General features: G+C 34.1%; 1 protein-coding gene across 5 annotated transcripts; it reads left to right on the forward strand.

The window, feature by feature from the left end:
- The first annotated feature begins 103 nt into the window (after positions 1-103).
- Positions 104-17,895, forward strand: RSRC2 (arginine and serine rich coiled-coil 2). Of its 5 annotated transcripts, XM_073223549.1 has the most exons (11): positions 104-255; positions 4,176-4,332; positions 6,249-6,292; positions 8,751-8,941; positions 9,760-9,827; positions 9,858-9,963; positions 11,451-11,573; positions 13,972-14,051; positions 15,793-16,025; positions 16,428-16,517; positions 17,239-17,895. In XM_073223549.1, the coding sequence occupies exons 1-11, from the start codon at positions 250-252 to the stop codon at positions 17,416-17,418; spliced, it is 1,278 nt and encodes a 425-aa protein (XP_073079650.1). In that variant the 5' UTR covers positions 104-249; the 3' UTR covers positions 17,419-17,895. The 5 variants fall into 5 exon arrangements, with proteins under 5 accessions (XP_073079650.1, XP_017504798.1, XP_017504799.1 ...); XM_017649309.3 differs by having other exon boundaries at positions 9,760-9,963; XM_017649310.3 differs by having other exon boundaries at positions 9,760-9,963; positions 15,796-16,025.
- The last annotated feature ends 483 nt before the right edge of the window (positions 17,896-18,378 follow it).

Consider the following 18,378-nt stretch of genomic DNA (forward strand, 5'->3'; position numbering starts at 1 on the left):
TTGGTTCCTCCCCTTCCCTGGCCTTACACGCCCCCTTCAAAAGAACAACCAATCACCGACCCAGGCTGCATTGCTATAGAAACCCATATCACCACCCCTTTTCCTCCCAGCAAGCTGTGCGACGCGCCGGGCCTCAACCCCTTTGTGCCATCCGGGTCTTTCTCGCGGACGAATCGTCTGTGTCGGTACGGCCGGTACTGTTGAGAGCGACCCGAGGAGTCGCCGCCTTAGCGGCCAAGACTCAGGACTATGGAGGTAAGTGCCGAATCTGGGTTCAATGCCAGGGATGTTTTTCTGCTACTCTCCAAAGAGTGGATGAACGGCTGCTAGAGCAGTTGTCCGCGCGTGTGTGTGTGGACAAAATGGCGCCGCGGCCTTCTGCGCCCGCCATCATGGCTGCCTGCTGTAGGGAGGGGGAACAAGGCGGTGTCGATGGGGAACAAGGCGGTGTCGATGGGGGTGGGGAGCCGCAGGGAGTGCCTTTTTTTCCCAGAACTTTCCTCTTCTCTTTCTCAGCTTAATGTACCTTTCGGTCCACAGAACTGCCTCCAGTTTAGGCTACTCACTCTGATTAGTGATTTATATTGTTTCATTAGGGCTTGGGGAAATTGTGTTCGCGGTGCGAAAGGGAGGGGCTGGGATCGAGGTCGTCTATGAAAAGTGTTGGGTCCAAAAGGCGGTGTCCATAAGGGATAGGATGTGATGAGGGCAGTCTCGTAGCGATTTTTTGCTTTCTCTTAGAAGAGTATAGTTGAATAATTCGGTTTAGTTTTCCGTCCGTGAAAACCTTATATCTTAGTAAGGAGCTGAGGAAGGTGTTGCTGAAAAGGAGTAAAAAAAAAAATTCGACTTAATTTAGAACGTCTTGCAACTACGAATTCCGATTGTTCCTCGGTTTCTTTAACGGCTCGTCCAGTAATCGTTTTGCAGTCGTTGAGAAGCATTGTAATCAAGCTTTATCATTGGCGTTGTTCTTTTAAGAACCCTGCATTGACCCAGTTAATTTTAAGTAAAAAGATACAGTTCTTAAATATCCTTTCCGAACAATTAGCTTGCTTTGATGAAAATGCCCAGTTCTCATGGATCGCATTATTTTTGGTTACTTCCTGATTAGCCTTGTAAAAGAAAAATGCAATCATTTTGCATTCCTTTCCACTGACTAAAAAATTATTTTCTCGTTTTCAGAAATAAACAGGACTGTTAAGCTTAACAAAAACTTCTTTATTTTCCTAATAATTGGGGTCTATGGAATAAGAAACTATGGTTTTCTATTCCCGTCCCCATTACTATTGGATTAACGGGTTTTTGATAGGCTTTCAAATAGTTGGCAGGGCATTCATTGATTTGTGCAGCTAATCGATTTAATGTCTACCTTTGTTTAAACAGTGTTTGTGACCTCTTAAATGTGCTTTAAAGAGTAATGTTTTACTTGGGCTCAAATATTTTAAAATACGAAATCAATTCAAACATTCGTTTCTGAAGTTCCTCGTTCAATAAAACGACAATTCCCTGGAGAAGTAGCCTAGTACTAATTCCGATGTACCTTTGCATTGAAAAGAGATTTGTATACTACTGTCTTGAGAGAGTAGTATTAAGGTTTTAAACACTAATGTAAATTTTAAAACTGGTGGCCTTCTACCACATGCTAGAGTAGAGGGCAGTTTTGCAGTTAGAATTTAAATTTATATATAGATATCTACTAAATTAAAATAAAGCATAGAAACTTTGGGATAAGTTTTAATATTCAAGTAGTTTAATTTTGCGGGGTATTTTCATCATACTACTATAAATACCCTCAATGGAAATAAAAGTGTTGCATGGGCTAGGTGGCCATTTGTCATTCAAATCTGTTTAGTGGTAAGATGGTTTTTCTTGTCCTCTAGTATATTTTACAGATTAAAATGGCTGTTTGATGTAGGTTGTTAGCCTGTATAACAGGGTGCCTTCCCTTAAATCAAGGGCATTTGACCCCTCTTGCCAGGTATCTGTAATGTTAAGCATGTAGTTAAATAAACCGTTGACTGAAAATGTTTACTGCCCGGGCTAGGTGCTGATTTTTCCGTGGAAAGGTTGTTTACAATTGTAGTTAGGATCTCCATAAAAGTGAGTAAGATGTACCAGTAGTTCTGGAGTGCTGTCAGCATATAGAAAAGCAGCGTGCATTGACAGAAGTGATTGCAGTGCTTAAAGTTTATGATTACTTTTATTTTGCTAAGTGTAGACGTTACCAACACTTATGTCATAGTTCTATATGAAATAATCTGTAAGGAGAGTGATGAGAATAAAATAAAATGACCAGTTTTGTGAAAATCTGAATTATCTTTGTGTGATATACAGCATCATTTGTAAACAGTAACCATCTTAGGCCAGTCAATTAATGTTGCTGGATCTCATTTGTGAAATGACAAAGTTGAACACTGTTCTAAGGGATGAAAGCCTTTTCAGCACAAAAATTGTATGATTCTGGAGATGACCTATTCATAGAAAAATGGAGAAGGAATGAGAGCCTTCCCAGCAGTTAGTTTCTATTTCTCACTTGTTTTTTTAAACCATTGTTAGAGGCTTAACACATAATTTTTTTTATCCCAACTAATCTCTCCCTTTCGTCATTTTATTCCTGGAGTCCAAGCATCGGGTTTGGTACATTTTTCCCCCCTCAGTAAATAGTTGAGATAATGCAACCTCTCTTAACCTCATTTGATAAAACACTCCCTTTTAGCTTATTGTTTTCTGGACTAATGCTCCTAAGGAAAAGAGAAATTTATTATCCTGATTTTTTTTTCCTGTTGGTGAACATGTATAGTAATTATTCAATCAAGATTTCTCTGTAAAAGTCATGATAAATATTTTAAGCATTGTGGACCACATACAGTCTTTGTCACATTCTTGGCTAGCTTGCTCTAACCCTATTTAAAAAAGGTAAAAATCATTCTTAGTTCAAGGGCCTTTGCTACCCTGTTTCCTGAGTATCAACTCCCCCAGCATATTGACTGTTTTCATATTCCCTCTCTAGTCTGGTAGGTCTCCACTGTCCACCTTCCACATATTACTGAAACCTTTTCCCCTGCCTTTTATAAAAATCTGACTCATTTAAGTCAGTTTCTTCCATTGTGATACTCGTGTAATTTAAACCACTCAGTTCAGCTGTCACAGAGATCCTTTTTTTAATGGAAAACTAATACCTGGAATTCTTCCTCACGTTTGATTTCTATGGTGATTACTATGTCAACGAACAAGACAAGTGAAACTGCCTTCTGTAAACTGGAAAAACGGATTAGATAAAAGAACTTCTAGGTAAATCAGGTTTCTGGGAAAGAGTGTGTACACCTGACTATTGTTTTAATAATTTTTAAAAAATTTATATTGTGATAACTTACAAATGCTTTAAAGCAGAAACAACTTAATGTTTCCATAGCCCAGAGCATATATGAGGAGAGGCAGACCATATTTTGCAGCAGCACTGTGCCAAGGGGCTGTTTTCATTAAAGAGGGTTAATGAAATTAAGATTGGGTTCTCAGATAGGTAAGTTAATTTTCTGTTTATTCTTTTATAACATTTAGAAGCACATTCTCTTTGCTGTTATAAGATTTTACAGCCTTGAGTCTCTTTTAACAGCTCATTTAAAATGCTTTTTTGATATATGCAAATTTAAAATAAAATATTGTAAATTCAGCTAAGTGAGTTCACAAATTTAAAATGGACTATATTCATCTTCCTATGCTATAGACAGTGACTGCAGTGGGGTGGGGGTGGAGCTTGATAATATGGGCAAATGTTGAAACCACGATGTTGCCCATGTGAAGCTTTCATAAGATTGTCTGTCAACGATACCTTAATTTAAAGTTAAATAAAGTGGACTATATTTCTCTGCTTAAATGTTTATTGGAAATACTTGGAGCCCTTATTTCCCCTTCCCCATTGTTTTGAAAGTTATAAAATAAAGATGAAAAAATTAAAGATGTATCAGTCTGATTACATATGTCCCTTTGGTATTGGTTAGTTATTTCATTTTATTCAGGCTTATTAATCAGGTACAAAGCATATTTACCTACTTGGAAATAATCCATTCTGGTCATTTTTTTGCTTTAACTCAAGGATAACTTCCTTCCCTTTTTAAAACTTAACATTTTAAATATAATTAAGAATTTATAATTATTTTCCTTTAAACTTTTAGGCTAGTGATACAGAACGAGATGGACTAGCCCCAGAAAAGACATCCCCAGATAGAGATAAGAAAAAAGAGCAGTCAGATGTATCCGTTTCTCCTAGAACCTCAAAACATCACTACTCAAGATCACGATCAAGGTCAAGAGAAAGAAAACGAAAGTCAGGTATGCATTATTGGAAATGGGAATTAGCACTTCCAGCGTAGTTGTTATAATCCATGTAGAAGTGTATAAGACACAAATTTAGTTTATATTGTGTGTTCTTGGTTGAAAAAATTGTACTGAAAGTACATTGGTAATTTTTTGGAGAATTTTTGGTTATGAGGAATATGAATGTTCTAATGCAGAAATTTTATAACTTGTCCAAAAGCAAAAATGTATGTTTTGTGTTACAGTTCCTATTTGTCAGCCCTGAGATGCTTAAGTTTCATTCTTTCAACATTGGTACATTTTGAAAAATGTGGTCAGTGGTATATTCTGAATTTTTTTAAATATCCTTTGGCATGGCTACAAGATTTTTAACCTTGTTCTTTTTAACTTGATGCTAATATCTCTGAAGAAAGAGTTTGACATTTTCAGATGCTCCTTATTTACTTAAAAAAAAAAAAACAGACGATGCTGTATAAAGCATGATTCTTTGCTGTTTTAAGAAATAATGAGGTTAAGGTTTTAAGACCTAGACTCTATAGTTACTTACCCTTTGCACCCACAAGTAACCATCTACAAAATGGTTCAAATGTAATTTTCATATATTTGAAACTGTACAGTAGTAGTATAACCAGTTTAGAATGGAAATATTTCTAAACAAGAGTATCCTGTCATTTTGACTACTTATACCATACCAAATGTGGTACCACCTGCTTATTTTCTCTGGCATTCTTGTTTACCTCTAGTAAGCTGCTTGAATTGTTACCCTCTAATTATTTACCCCTAGCAAGCCCCTTTATAAATAAGTTATGGACTAAGAAAAAAGATGGGCTAGTTAGAATTTTTTTTTCTTATTTTATATGAAGAACATTATGTTTACTAGGCTCCTCCCTTCACCAAGGCCCCCCCACATACCCCTTCACAGTTACTGTCCATCAGCGTAGTAAGATGCTGTAAAATCACTACTTCTCTGTTGCAGAGCCCGCCCCGTGCCCCCCCCCCACATTATACATGCTAATTGTAATGCCCCCTTTTTCCCCTCCCTTAACCCTCCCTTCCCACTCATCCTCCCCAGTCCTTTTCCCTTTGGTAACTGTTAGTCCATTCTTGGGTTCTGTGATTCTGCTGCTGTTTTGTTCCTTCAGTTTTTCTTTGCTCTTATACTCCACATATGAGTGAAATCATTTGGTACTTGTCTTTCTCCGTCTGGCTTATTTCACTGAGCATAGTACCCTCTAGTTCCATCTGTGTTGTTGCAAATGGTAGGATTTGTTTCCTTCTTATGGCTGAATAATATTCCATTGTGTATATGTACCACATCTTTATCCATTCATCTACCAATGGACATATAGGTTGCTTCCATTTCTTGGCTATTGTAAATAGTTCTGCGATAAACATAGGGGTGCATCTGTCTTTTTCAAACTGGGCTGCTGCATTCTTAGGGTAAATTCCTAGAAGTGAAATTCCTGGGTCAAATGGTATTTCTATTTTAAGCATTTTGAGGAACCTCCATACTGCTTTCCACAATGATTGAACTAATTTACATTCCCACCAACAGTGTAGGAGGGTTCCCCTTAGAATATTTTTTAAAAATTAATCTGTGACTCCATTGTAAAAGTGTTTGTTTTGACCTGTCATGGAACCTTTTTTTGCCCCTGTCACTTGATTATATTCTGGTTTGTTTACGTTGGTTGATCTGTTTTAAATGTGTACAGTGTTAAAGTGTAAAATAATTCCACCCTGTTACATTAATCTCACTATATTAAGAATTATAACAAAATTACAATAAATTCCACTGTATTAAAAAATACAATCTGTGGAAGATGATTAGTAGAATTTTAGCCAGATGGACTAGAAATGTTTTTTTTTTGTATGAGTACTGAAATTTGAGATGTCTGTGTCTTTGTTTATGGTGGATTTTTGTGTTTTCACAGAAAATGAAGGAAGAAAACACAGGAGCCGGAGCAGAAGCAAAGAGGTAATTAATGCTTTGTAGTGAATAGGCACTTTAAAATACTTGTAAAGTATCTCTTAGAAATGTTTGTGTGAATGTGATACTGTCAAGGTAAGTACCGAAACTTGAAATTTTAAAGGTTAATTGGGTTATAAAATAAGCATGATTTGGATTCATCATTTTTCAAGAAGATAGTTGTTTGTATGAAAAGTTCATTCAAAACCTATTAATTTTATTATGTTGTGAAAATATTCACAATGAAAATTTCATATGAAGAATATAATTGGTTTTTTTAGGCCTGTCACACAGAGCTTCCATTAATCTGAGGTCCCGAGTCTCCTTAATTCCTGAAGGATTTTTAAATAGCCATCATCTTTAAGTAGTTATACCCTAGGTATCTACGGGCTACTTTTTCTTATGGAAGATAACAGGTGTCCTCTTTTCATTAGTAAAAAAGTTCTATTTCCTTAATACTAGTATTGAATTTTGAAATAAAACTGTCAGTAGGGCCAGCTGGAAAGGTGGCGGTGACAGCAAAAGTTGAGGAAAAACAAAGACAGCAGCTGTATTGCAGAGAAGTTAACTTATTCACCCACCTGAGAAGACAAGGAATGAGCCAACAAGGAAGAGCAAAGTAACAACCAAAAAGGGAGAAGAGTCTTATGGGGGCTGGGCAAGGGACTCCTAAAACAAACATGGGCAGGGACTTCACCTCTTTCCCTAATGGAAGCTCTGTTAAATTTTTAATTTAGGAGAGTTTTTGTGAAAAATGACTATTTTGTTTAGCTCACATGATAACATTTCTATAATAAATCATACTCAGCGTGCTAATGCGCGAAGAGACTGAACTGAAGACGCTGCAGACTCAGATAGCAAAATAATAAGCCTACTTCATGATAAGGTAACTATTAGTCATTCAAACTCCTATTTCCCTTAAGTATATCTTAAATCAGTTAAGGGTTTTAATGTTTTTGGTTTTTGGTTTTTAATGAATAGTTAATGTTTGGAAAACGCGTTTGAAATAGACTCTAAAACCTTTGGAAGTTTAACCACTCAAAAGCTTTTCCAGTTTGCCGCTATATGGCAAAATCAAGGAAATACTCTTTTATAACCTCATGATAGAGAACTGGCAGTGAAACTAAAATTAGCTGTGTCTCCAGGTCTCTTTTCTACAAAATAATGAAGTACATGCTACTACCCTTCTCAGATATATCATCATGCATGTTTCAAAATGATTGGCCAACATTTTTTGTTTGTTTTTAAGAAAAGTTAATCATGAATGGAAAAGAAATATGGTATGGCCTGTTTTGGGAAACCTGAGATAGATATAAGTATCCTATTATGGTGGGAAAGTGGTGACCTGGGTGTAAGAAGAAATGGGGTCTGGGTTCAGCTTTGCTGCCATGTAGCTTTGTGACTTTTAAATCATACATAAAAGAAGGGGAATTAGAGGATCTGAGTTTTCTTCCAGCTTTAACAAATTAAGATTCTGAGATGTCCAGGGTTTTAAGCTGTAGTTACAAGATGGATTTGACAAATTTTAATGTGGGGAAAACTAATGTTGAGCATTTACTAATTTGGTATGTGAGTGTAGGATGGAGACTTGATCATACAATTAATTTTATTTTAATTCAGTCTCTGAATGTTTATGTTGTGAAAGCAAAAGCCTTGATTTTTAATTTTTCAGAGTATGGGGGAAGTATGTATTGTATAATGGTATTGGGATTGATTATGTTATACTTAGTTTGATCTAAAAAATTTAAACAGATGTGGTTGCCGTTTTCTACCCTAGGTACATGAAATGTATAGAACTCCAAGCCTGTTGGGATATTGCAAGATGAAAAGTGATTGCTTCACAGTTTAGACATTGGGAGAAAAATCAAGAGCCGTCTTTTAGAGAGGACGTGGCAGTATAGCTATAAAAAGGACACTTCAATTCCGTGTAATTTTGAAATTGCAGAAAATACTGATATTTAGTAAGATAAATTTTACTTAGCTATCTGATTTGAAATGCGTTTTCTGTTGCATTTCTTTGTGTCCTTATCTTCATTATTGTTAACTAAACTTAATTATTTATGTACTCTGCATTTAGAAGTTGATGTATATATGGTCTATATCTCTAAAAGGTTGTTGGAAAATTTGGAAGTTTTGATACATGTGTACTTAGTCTTTTAGATAAACATTAGGGATTCCTCTTTTTCTGACATACGGTTTTTCACTATTCAGCATTGAAAATCATTGTTTTAATTGTATTAAAAATATTTGGGGGAGGCAGCTGCATTTTGGGATTTATAAAGAAAAAAATTAGTAGTATTCATCCTCAGCATTTGGGTGCTGTAAAACTAGATGATTTTTTTTTTATTGTGACACATACTCCTAAGGTTACTAATGTTGCATCACAACATTTTTTGTCTACTGATACCCATACTAACTCTCTTTGTTGCACTATTTTCCTGAAAGAACCAACTTCTTCTTAAAACAGGCAAGAAGACATGAATCCAAAGATAAATCCTCTAAGAAACACAAGTCTGAGGAACATAATGATAAAGAACATTCTTCTGATAAAGGAAGAGAACGATTAAATTCATCTGAAAATGGTGAGGACAGACACAAACGCAAAGAAAGGAAGTCATCAAGAGGCAGAAGTCATTCAAGATCTAGGTCTCGTGAAAGGTAAGTAGTTTTTGGTGTTCATAAATTAGTGCCATCTAAAGAGCTAAATTGCATAAACTTTGTCATATACCCAACAATATCTCCAAAAGCTTACTAATTGGTTTTTTTCTAATGACCTATTTGCCCACTAATGTCTGCTAACGGAAGCTGAAGTCTTTTGGGTTTACTTTTGTATAAAGGCCAGTAGTGTCCAAGACTGAGGACAAGGGATGATCATGATTAACCTGTTAGGGACTATACATCTGTTTTTTTTTAACTTTTGGATTTGTCGCATGGAATGAAAATAGTCATAGCTGAATTGTTTATGTAGTTAAGTCAATATTACAGTCCTTTCTACATTATTGATGTAGGATTTGTTTGCTGCTGAACTCTATAGAGTGCCTTGTATACTTGAAAAGATATTTGAGAAACTGGGTCATGGCTCAAATTTGTGAAATTTTTTTTAAAAAGTCAGTGTTTAACATAGATTTGCTAAACAATTTTCAGTAGTAGATTATGTATTCTCTTTTAAAGACTTGCTAAGGCAACAGATACTAAGCTGTTCAAATTACTAAACTTTTTAAACTATTAGAATCTTTAATTGGGATGGAATGTGTTTTATTTTTGACATGTTAACAGCTTTACTACGTTACCTGGAAGGCAACAACAACTAAGAAGAAAGGTCCATTTTTTTGTTAAAACTCCTTCCATTAAAAACAAATTATACTTTCTGTACACAATACAGAGCTTATTGCCTGCCTTGACTGCTGCATACACTACATATAACTCATTCATAATGGGCTATGATTGAAAAGACACACTTTGTACTTCAATTTCAGGCGTCATCGCAGTAGAAGCAGAGAGAGGAAGAAGTCTCGATCCAGGAGTAGGGAGCGGAAGAAGTCAAGATCCAGAAGCAGAGAGAGGAAGAAATCACGATCCAGAAGCAGGGAAAGAAAACGTCGGATCAGATCTCGTTCCCGCTCAAGATCAAGACATAGGCATAGGAGTAGAAGCAGGAGTAGGACAAGGAGTAGAAGTCGGTAGGTGTTCATTATCATGAATAAAATCAAATAGGCCCCTCATAGGGTCTATTTATTATGTTCTGTTAATCTGAAATTATTAAATTGTGGATTGGAGTTTTATTTTAAATAGATGTGACTAAGTATTTTAGTCACATCATGACCAATTATGTATTTCCATTTGATCAGATGTTGTCCTGTAAAGTGCAGGTATAAATAGTCCATTGAAATTACATAAGATGTTTTGAATGCTGAATTCTTCATGCTAATTTTATTATCACAATATTACAGTTGTGTGCCTATCATGTCCTATTAAGGCAGAGCTCTTTTCGTATATTAGCTTGTCTGACTCTCAAAATAACCATTTTGTGAGCTAAAGCTATTGGGCTTAGGGTTTTTTTTTAATTGCCCAAGAGGCCCAAAAGCTTATTTATTAAATGATAAAGCCAGAACTGAGTCTGAATGCAGAGTCAATATGTATGTTTAAGCTCCCATACTGTAGTGTCATAATAAACATGAGCCTAATTCAGACCCATCTTGATGGGGAGAAGGCTAGGCTTTAATTTGTTAATTGGGAAGTATGATACAGTTGACAGGGAAATTTTTAAAATTATATATGTAGTATGTTCTGTACTTAGGTAAGAATTACTCTGTTTTTAGTTGCATTTGAAATATATTCAAAGACATTTGAATTTAATATCTATTTCAAAGATAGTGAAGTACTAGAAAAGGTTTCTGGTGATTTATTGTTAAGTCAATCTATAAATAAATACAGGTAAAACTGAACTTAAACTTACTACAGTAACTTGGTTTATCACTTGTTTGAACAGTTTATCAGTTTTTAATGAATGACTAGTTTGTGATAGTTTAGAGCTATAATATTATGAGGTTTAGTAAGTCTAAGGTAAATGGTAATTTCCCCATTAATTGCCATTAATTTTTAATAGCTGTGCAATGCCTGTCTTTTTTTTTTTTTGGCTTGTCATTATTTATAGCATTCCTTGTTTTAGTCATTGATACCTTTTATTTTGATGACTGTTTTTTATCTTTTATTTTTCCAATTCTTACTTTCAGTGACTTACACTTTATATTTTTGAAAACATCTACAAATTGATTCATTGTAGATTTAAATAGTAGGAACATTTAACCTATCAATCCTACTGCTAGGAATTTATCCTACATACTGACCAACACAAATATAAAATGACTAAGGTACAAGGATAGCCTTTGTAGTGTCATATAGCAAAAGATTGGAAACAACCTAAATGTTCGTGTAATGGGTGGTTACATGAGCTTACAGAAAGCTAGCCGTATGCACAAGGACTTGGGATACCTATTGAAGACGTAGGACAGCGGTGGAAAAGAAAGGGTTCAAAATATATTTCCTATGCCATTTTGATTTTTGTTGAACCATGTAAATATAATTGATATTGGTTGATTCTCAACAAACTAGTTATTATTACCTGGTCATACTGAGACATGTAAATATAAAATATGATATTTTACAGAGATAGAAAGAAGAGAATTGAAAAGCCAAGAAGATTTAGTAGAAGTTTAAGCAGAACTCCTAGTCCACCACCCTTCAGAGGCAGAAACACAGCAATGGATGCACAAGAGGCTTTAGCTAGGAGGTGTGTGTATATTTTCTATTTGATGTATTTTTTCCAATTTCAACTTGAAGTTGTTGATTGTGGACAGAATGAATGCTATGGTATCTTTGTGGTCTAGAAACTGAGTGAGTTGACTGTTATTAATTCTCATCTTTTAACATTTATTTGCTTGCATAACTGGAAAGATATCAATGTCTGCAGCAGTTTCTTTTTCCTTCATGGTAAATGTATCTATTTTTCTCAAATTTGGGCTCCTAAATATTTTTAGATTGCAGCTAGAACTTTTTCCAAATCTTAAATCTGACTTAAGAACTCTGTTCAATTTCCCTTTAAAACTGTTTTGTCTTCCTCAAGAAAACGAGTCTCTGAAACAAGTAGAATTCTGATGATACTTTTCTAATTTTGAAAGTGGTAAATAAACAATATGCCAATTTATTTGATCTTGTAAATTTTACCGCTGCTAGCATAGGGAGGTCATATGTTTGTTTTCTAGTATTTCAAAAATGGGTTATTGTGGGGACACACAGTAGGGCTGTCCGACTGAAATCTGCAAAACCATTGAAACACTGCTTCGTGTAAAGAGGCACAAAGTAAAGTCAAATCCAAGCACTTGTTTGCAGGTTTTCCTATATTCTGCAAAAACTATACTCTTGATTTTTTTTTTTCCTTTATGAAATTGAGTCTTTTTTTTTTTTTCATTACAAAAATACAGTTATCACAATGTAAGCTGATGGGCTGCTGCCCTGTGAACCCAGCCTTGCAGAAACCCCAGCTGAGCAGCAGCAGCAAAGGTGTAAGCTCACCCCTTCTTCATTCCATTCACCTCAGTGAATGGTGTTAATTCAAAACCTGCAATGACCATTTTACATATGCAATCAGTGGTAGTCATAGTTTCTTTCTGAAACTGAAATCAATAGATGTAGTAAATAATGTACTACAGTATTTGAACTAATTTATAAAGAATGGCCCATTAACTCTGACAAGTTTTTTTTTAAGTCCTAAAATTTATTCTTATATAATAAGCTCATTGTGTTTTAACTTCTGGGTTTTATTAAAGGTGAAGCTGTTACTAGCATCTAAAACTGTTGTTGATTTAAAGTCTTAGTGGTTTTCAGATGACAGGTTTACATGAAATATTTTAATTTCAGAATACTAGATGACTCCTTGGCTTCTGTGAAATTTGAAGCGGAGAGTCTTTTATAAATAATAAACTACAGCATATAGACCTTTTTTTTTTTGCTTGTTCCTTTTTGTTTTTGAATAAGGACAGAATTTCAAAACTGCTTTAGAAATACTTCTAATATCTGTGAACCTACATTTTAATATTGACCCTAATCAGAAACTTTTATTCCCAAGAACAAATTCAAATTTACAATGTGTCTTTCTTGCCATGTACTCAATAAAAGGGAACAGAATCAGTAGATTGTTACATTTCTTTTAGGTAAATGTCAGCAACTGTGAAAACAAATGCAATATGCCAATTTATTGCCACTGTGTTTTACTACTCAGGATGTTTCAAAACAGAAAAAAAGCTTTTTCTAATCCTTGCCACATAGTAGGACGAAGCACTGACATTTAATTTGTGGTTGGAAAATCAAGGATTCTTTGAAGAAAAGTGGTTTCTTTCAGGAACTCATGAAAATAGCATTACTTTTGACTTGTTAATATATATAGGAAATATGTGATTTGATAGCACATTTAGTAAGAAGTGTATGTATTTATTAGTGAATTTAGTGTGAACCAGAATTCATATTTAATCTTCAGATAAATGTATGTTTTATATTTCCAGTTTCTTTGGTAATGATAAATTTCTTCAGCTCCTTAAGAGTAATTTCTTAATACTGCATTTTCTCCCCTATTTTATTAGGTTATAGAGAATGGCAATCAGGGTTTGCTTGCCCTTTAAAAATTTTATTTTGGTTTCTTAATATAAAGACTATATAATCTGTTTAAATACAGAAATCATTATCTGCATGTTTTTGGCCTTATATTCTACCAGCCTCCCCCAAGACCATTTAGGTTACTCTATAAAATACCCCAAAATCTGCTCATTCAGCTCAGTGTTATATGCAAGATTTGATTTTATCCTTACTCTTATAGCCAACACTGATAACGATTGAATACTTCTCATTTTTTAACCGTTTTCTGTCGTAGCTGTATATAAAAATTTAGTTTTGACTATTCAGCGATTTAAAAAATGTTTAAAATCAATATTGAAATATTCTTTACTATGACTGATAGCTTCTTAAGAATCATTGCTTTTTTTCCACATTCTGATACCAGTTTTGTTAAATCTAATTTAAAATTCTGTATAAGGTGTTCTGTGTCTACATTTGTATACACATACAGAGAAATACATAGATAAATGCTGGTTTTATATTGAGTGTTATTTTAAATTTATTTAAATTGTCTTTGACAGGTTGGAAAGGGCAAAGAAATTACAAGAACAACGAGAAAAGGAAATGGTTGAAAAACAAAAACAACAAGAAATAGCTGCAGGTAATTTTTTAAATTGTGGAATTATGGTATTTGAAGAAAATCTGAAAGGTTTCAGAAAAGTAATAGAAAAGTATCTGTGATTCTTACTACCCATCAGCATGCTATAAACATCTTTTAATTACAGTTTATCCTTGAACAACATGGGGGTTAGGCCGCCAATCCCCCCAATATAGTTGAAAATCCACATGTAACTACTCCCCCAAAACTTTACTAATAGCCTACTATAAGTCTTAATCTATGACATAAATAGTTAACATATTTTGTATGCTATAAGATGTATTCATACAATAAAGTAGAGGAAAAATTTTTTTTCAGATTATTGTAAATCTCCAAAAATTTTCTAGTGTATTTATTGAAAAAAGTCTGCATGTGAGTGGATCCATACCAGTGAAACCTGTTGTTAGTGGCCAACTATTACTAAATGTATACATGTTAATTTTACAAGAAAGTTACTTTCATACCTTATAAAATCTCTTTATGCGTTCATATTTCTGACATGGTTAATGCAGATAAATTTGACAAGTGAATAGTGACTATTGTTCTTGTAGCACTTTAGCCATCACTGACATGTCTTTTAGTTATAAATTTGGGTATTAAGTAGATGATAAACTGGAATAAGTTTATGTCTAAGGACATTAAGTTTTTTTAGACATAACAAACATTGTGAATGATGTAAGGTGATCAGAGAAGCTTACTGGTTAATATGAACTAATCTAGAAGGTGGTTTTTGTTTTTTGGTATTTCTTGTAAATGGTGATACTTAAATTATCTAAAATTTTGCAAATTGCAGTTTAATACATAATCATAAAACTATCATAACTGGATTCGCATAATGTTAGTAATTTGAGAACTTTATGAGCTTATATTCTGCACTAGCAAAAAAAATAAACTGTTTAACATTTTTAAATGTTGTAAGTTTCAGTTGAGGTATTTTTAATCTGTAAGCTATCAAGAACTGTACAAATAAGTTTTTTTTCTTTTAAAATATGTCATTTATATATATAGTCCTCCAGTGGTTTCACATTACTAAGAGTGAAAACCAAAGTCCTTAAATTGCTCTTCCAATTATTTACTACTTTATGTATAACCTACTTTTCCCCCATTACTCTCATGTTTGTTCTTAGTTTCTTTCATGTTTTCTCTGCTCCAGCCACATTTTTCTCCTTGCTTTCCTTTGAACTTGTTAAGCAAGCTCCAGCCCCAAGGCCTTTAACTTTCTTAGTGTGCCTTTTCTTTTTTTTTATTAAGGTATTATTGATATATACTCTTATGAAGGTTTCACATGAAAAACTATGCGGTTACTACATTCACCCATATTATCGAGTTCCCTCCCCCACACCCCAGTTGCAGTCACTGTCCATCAGAGTAGTAAGATGTCACAAAGTCACAATTTGCCTTCTCTGTTCTACACTGTACAAACATGGTTTTAATTTGCTACAGGTTTGACTACAAGCATCCTAGTTCATTTCCATTGAAATACACCTTTTTACTATTTGCAGGATTCTCTTCATCTGCATAGAAGTAAATAAGGTTTTAGTGCATAAAAGGGATATATAGAAATGTCTATTGACGAATATGTTCAATAAATGTTTGCTAAAATGTTAACTGCTTTATAAGTTAATGCCTAGTCATTTCCTTACATTTGGTGAAAATCTTGCTGTTTTGCAGATTAATAGTTCATATAAATTATTGACTATAAATCAAGTTTGTTTTAGTCTTAAAACCTGTACTTTTCTCTTAGCAGCTGCAGCTACAGGAGGTTCTGTGCTCAACGTTGCTGCCCTGTTGGCATCAGGAACACAAGTAACTCCTCAGATAGCTATGGCAGCTCAGATGGCCGCCCTGCAGGCAAAGGCTTTGGCAGAGACCGGAATAGCTGTACCTAGTTACTATAATCCAGCTGCTGTGAATCCAATGAAGTTTGCTGAGCAAGAGAAAAAAAGGAAAATGCTTTGGCAAGGCAAGAAAGAAGGGGTAAGTTCTTTTATTCCTTTTGTTTTGTCATATATTCCTAACTAGCGATTAGAAAAACAAATTTGAATTGGAAATGAATTTATCTTTTGAGAGTCTGATTGAAATACTTTGATTTGCCATGATTATTTGATGCTTTAAAAAATGTATGATCAAAGTCAAGCTTCCAAAAAAAACAAGTATTACCATACTTATATTAAGGAGAAAGAACCTTACTGTATGTTTTTCCATAGAATATATACTCTGAAGTAGTTATATTTCCTTGTTTGTTTTTTTTTTATATAATAGAAATCTTAATGAATTCCATTGATACCATGTTCTAAATGCTATTATTAAATTAGGGAGAAATATAATACCCTAATATACTTAAATTTTACATACTCTAAAAGTTGTTTTACTTAACAGGACAAATCCCAGTCTGCTGAAATTTGGGAAAAATTGAATTTTGGAAACAAGGACCAAAATGTCAAATTTAGAAAATTAATGGGTATTAAGGTGAGTTACTCACTCTGAATTAAAACTTACACTTGACTTTTTAGGTAACATTGGTCTCAGCTTAAAAGTTATTTCAGTGACATGTCAACTGTGGGTACTTTCTGGTGCTTTTTTGTTCTATTCACCAAATAGATTTTATAGAATTAACTAAATCAATATATTATTACTAGTTGAGAATACAAATTGTTCAATTTAAATTAACACAATCATTAATTAGCTCTTGTACAAGTCCACAAATGCTCAGGCATTATTTATTGCTAAGACTTGGTTTTTTCATTGAGAGAGTGTTTAGCTTGAACCTAAGCTATGCTTGGCTGTTACTGAATATGTCCAAGGACCTTTGCATTTGCCTTGAAGCTAGACTTCACTGCATTATTCCCCCCAGGAAGAGTCCACCTAAGAGACGTTTCTCCTACCTTTTTTAAAACAGCAAGCACTCCGTCCCTCATTTTCTACTTTTCTCCAAGGCACTTGTTTTACACGTTGGCTGAATGTTCTCTATGTTTTTTTTCGTTGATTTTTGTTACTTCCTCCTGTACCTCAGTATGTACAACATTGCCTTGCACTCAGTGAGTGTTGAATGAATGAGTGGAAGCTAAGTAATTGAGGTCAAGTATGTATCCTCAAAATGTAATTTGCCTCAGTACTGTTAAATGAGATAAATACTTTATTCTTGACTGGATTTATTTTAGTAATAATATATTTTGTATTTGATATTTAGAGTGAAGATGAAGCTGGTTGTAGCTCGGTTGATGAAGAAAGTTACAAGACTTTGAAGCAACAAGAAGAAGTATTTAGAAATCTAGATGCTCAGTATGAAATGGCAAGATCACAGACCCATACACAAAGAGGGATGGGATTGGGTTTCACATCATCAATGCGAGGAATGGATACAGTTTGAGAAAGATCACACTTAATGTTCAGGACTTTAAAGACTTCTGGTTCTGATGTCAGGTCCTTGTTCACCAAACAGCTAGCATTCTAGCTTGCATGGGTGTTGCATTGACTTTAATTTATTGAAAAATACGATTTTTTTGTAAATATCAGATCAGTGATACTGGTGTTAGTGTTGTAATCAGGTTAAACACACTTCCATTAAACTTGACTGTAGAAGGACAGTATTTTTTAGTTTATGAATTCTACTTTTCAGATACATAAAAGCTGCAGGTGGGATAAAATCTCATACATGGATTTTTCGTGTCCGCTGTCTTTGTGTACTTTTGTACTTAACCTTGTACAGTTATTTTCATCTCTTGAAAACATGAATGAAATGTTATGTAGATGTTCTTTAGAAGATCTGACCATTTGGTACATAATCCAGCAAAAATAAGCTGGGTGGTGATGATAATAAAAATGGTTTTCTCAAAACTGGTGTTAATTTAAGTTAACCTGGAATTCTTTTTTGTTTTATGATTTCTTGTAGCATTTTGTAATCGCTATTAGAAAACACTGGCGAGGATTTTTTTTCAAAGAACAATACCTTTGTTCTAATATGGTGAGCAAAAAATGTAAAACTTGGGGAGAGTAAATAAATTTATTGAAGTAATACTGTTTTCCTATTATAAGGGACAAATGGTGTACAGTATTTGTTAAATATTCCTTATGTTATTCAGGAAATAGATTAATACATTAGAGGGATGTAAGCACTTTTATTTTAATAAAGTGCCTTATAACAAGTTCTTTGTATGCCCTTTGCTCATTATCCCTTTGAAGTCTCAAAGTACTGAAACTGAGAAACTACCATGTCACTAAATTGAAAAGGGCATACATAAGTTTGGTAGAGGAGGAGGGGATTACAGAAGTTTTAGTTCATTTGCTTTCGTAACCATAAAGTCATAATTTTTGCCTTTCTCTAGAAAAA

This window comes from Manis javanica, chromosome 15, assembly GCF_040802235.1.
Source record: "Manis javanica isolate MJ-LG chromosome 15, MJ_LKY, whole genome shotgun sequence".
NCBI classification, from domain to species: Eukaryota; Metazoa; Chordata; class Mammalia; order Pholidota; family Manidae; genus Manis; species Manis javanica.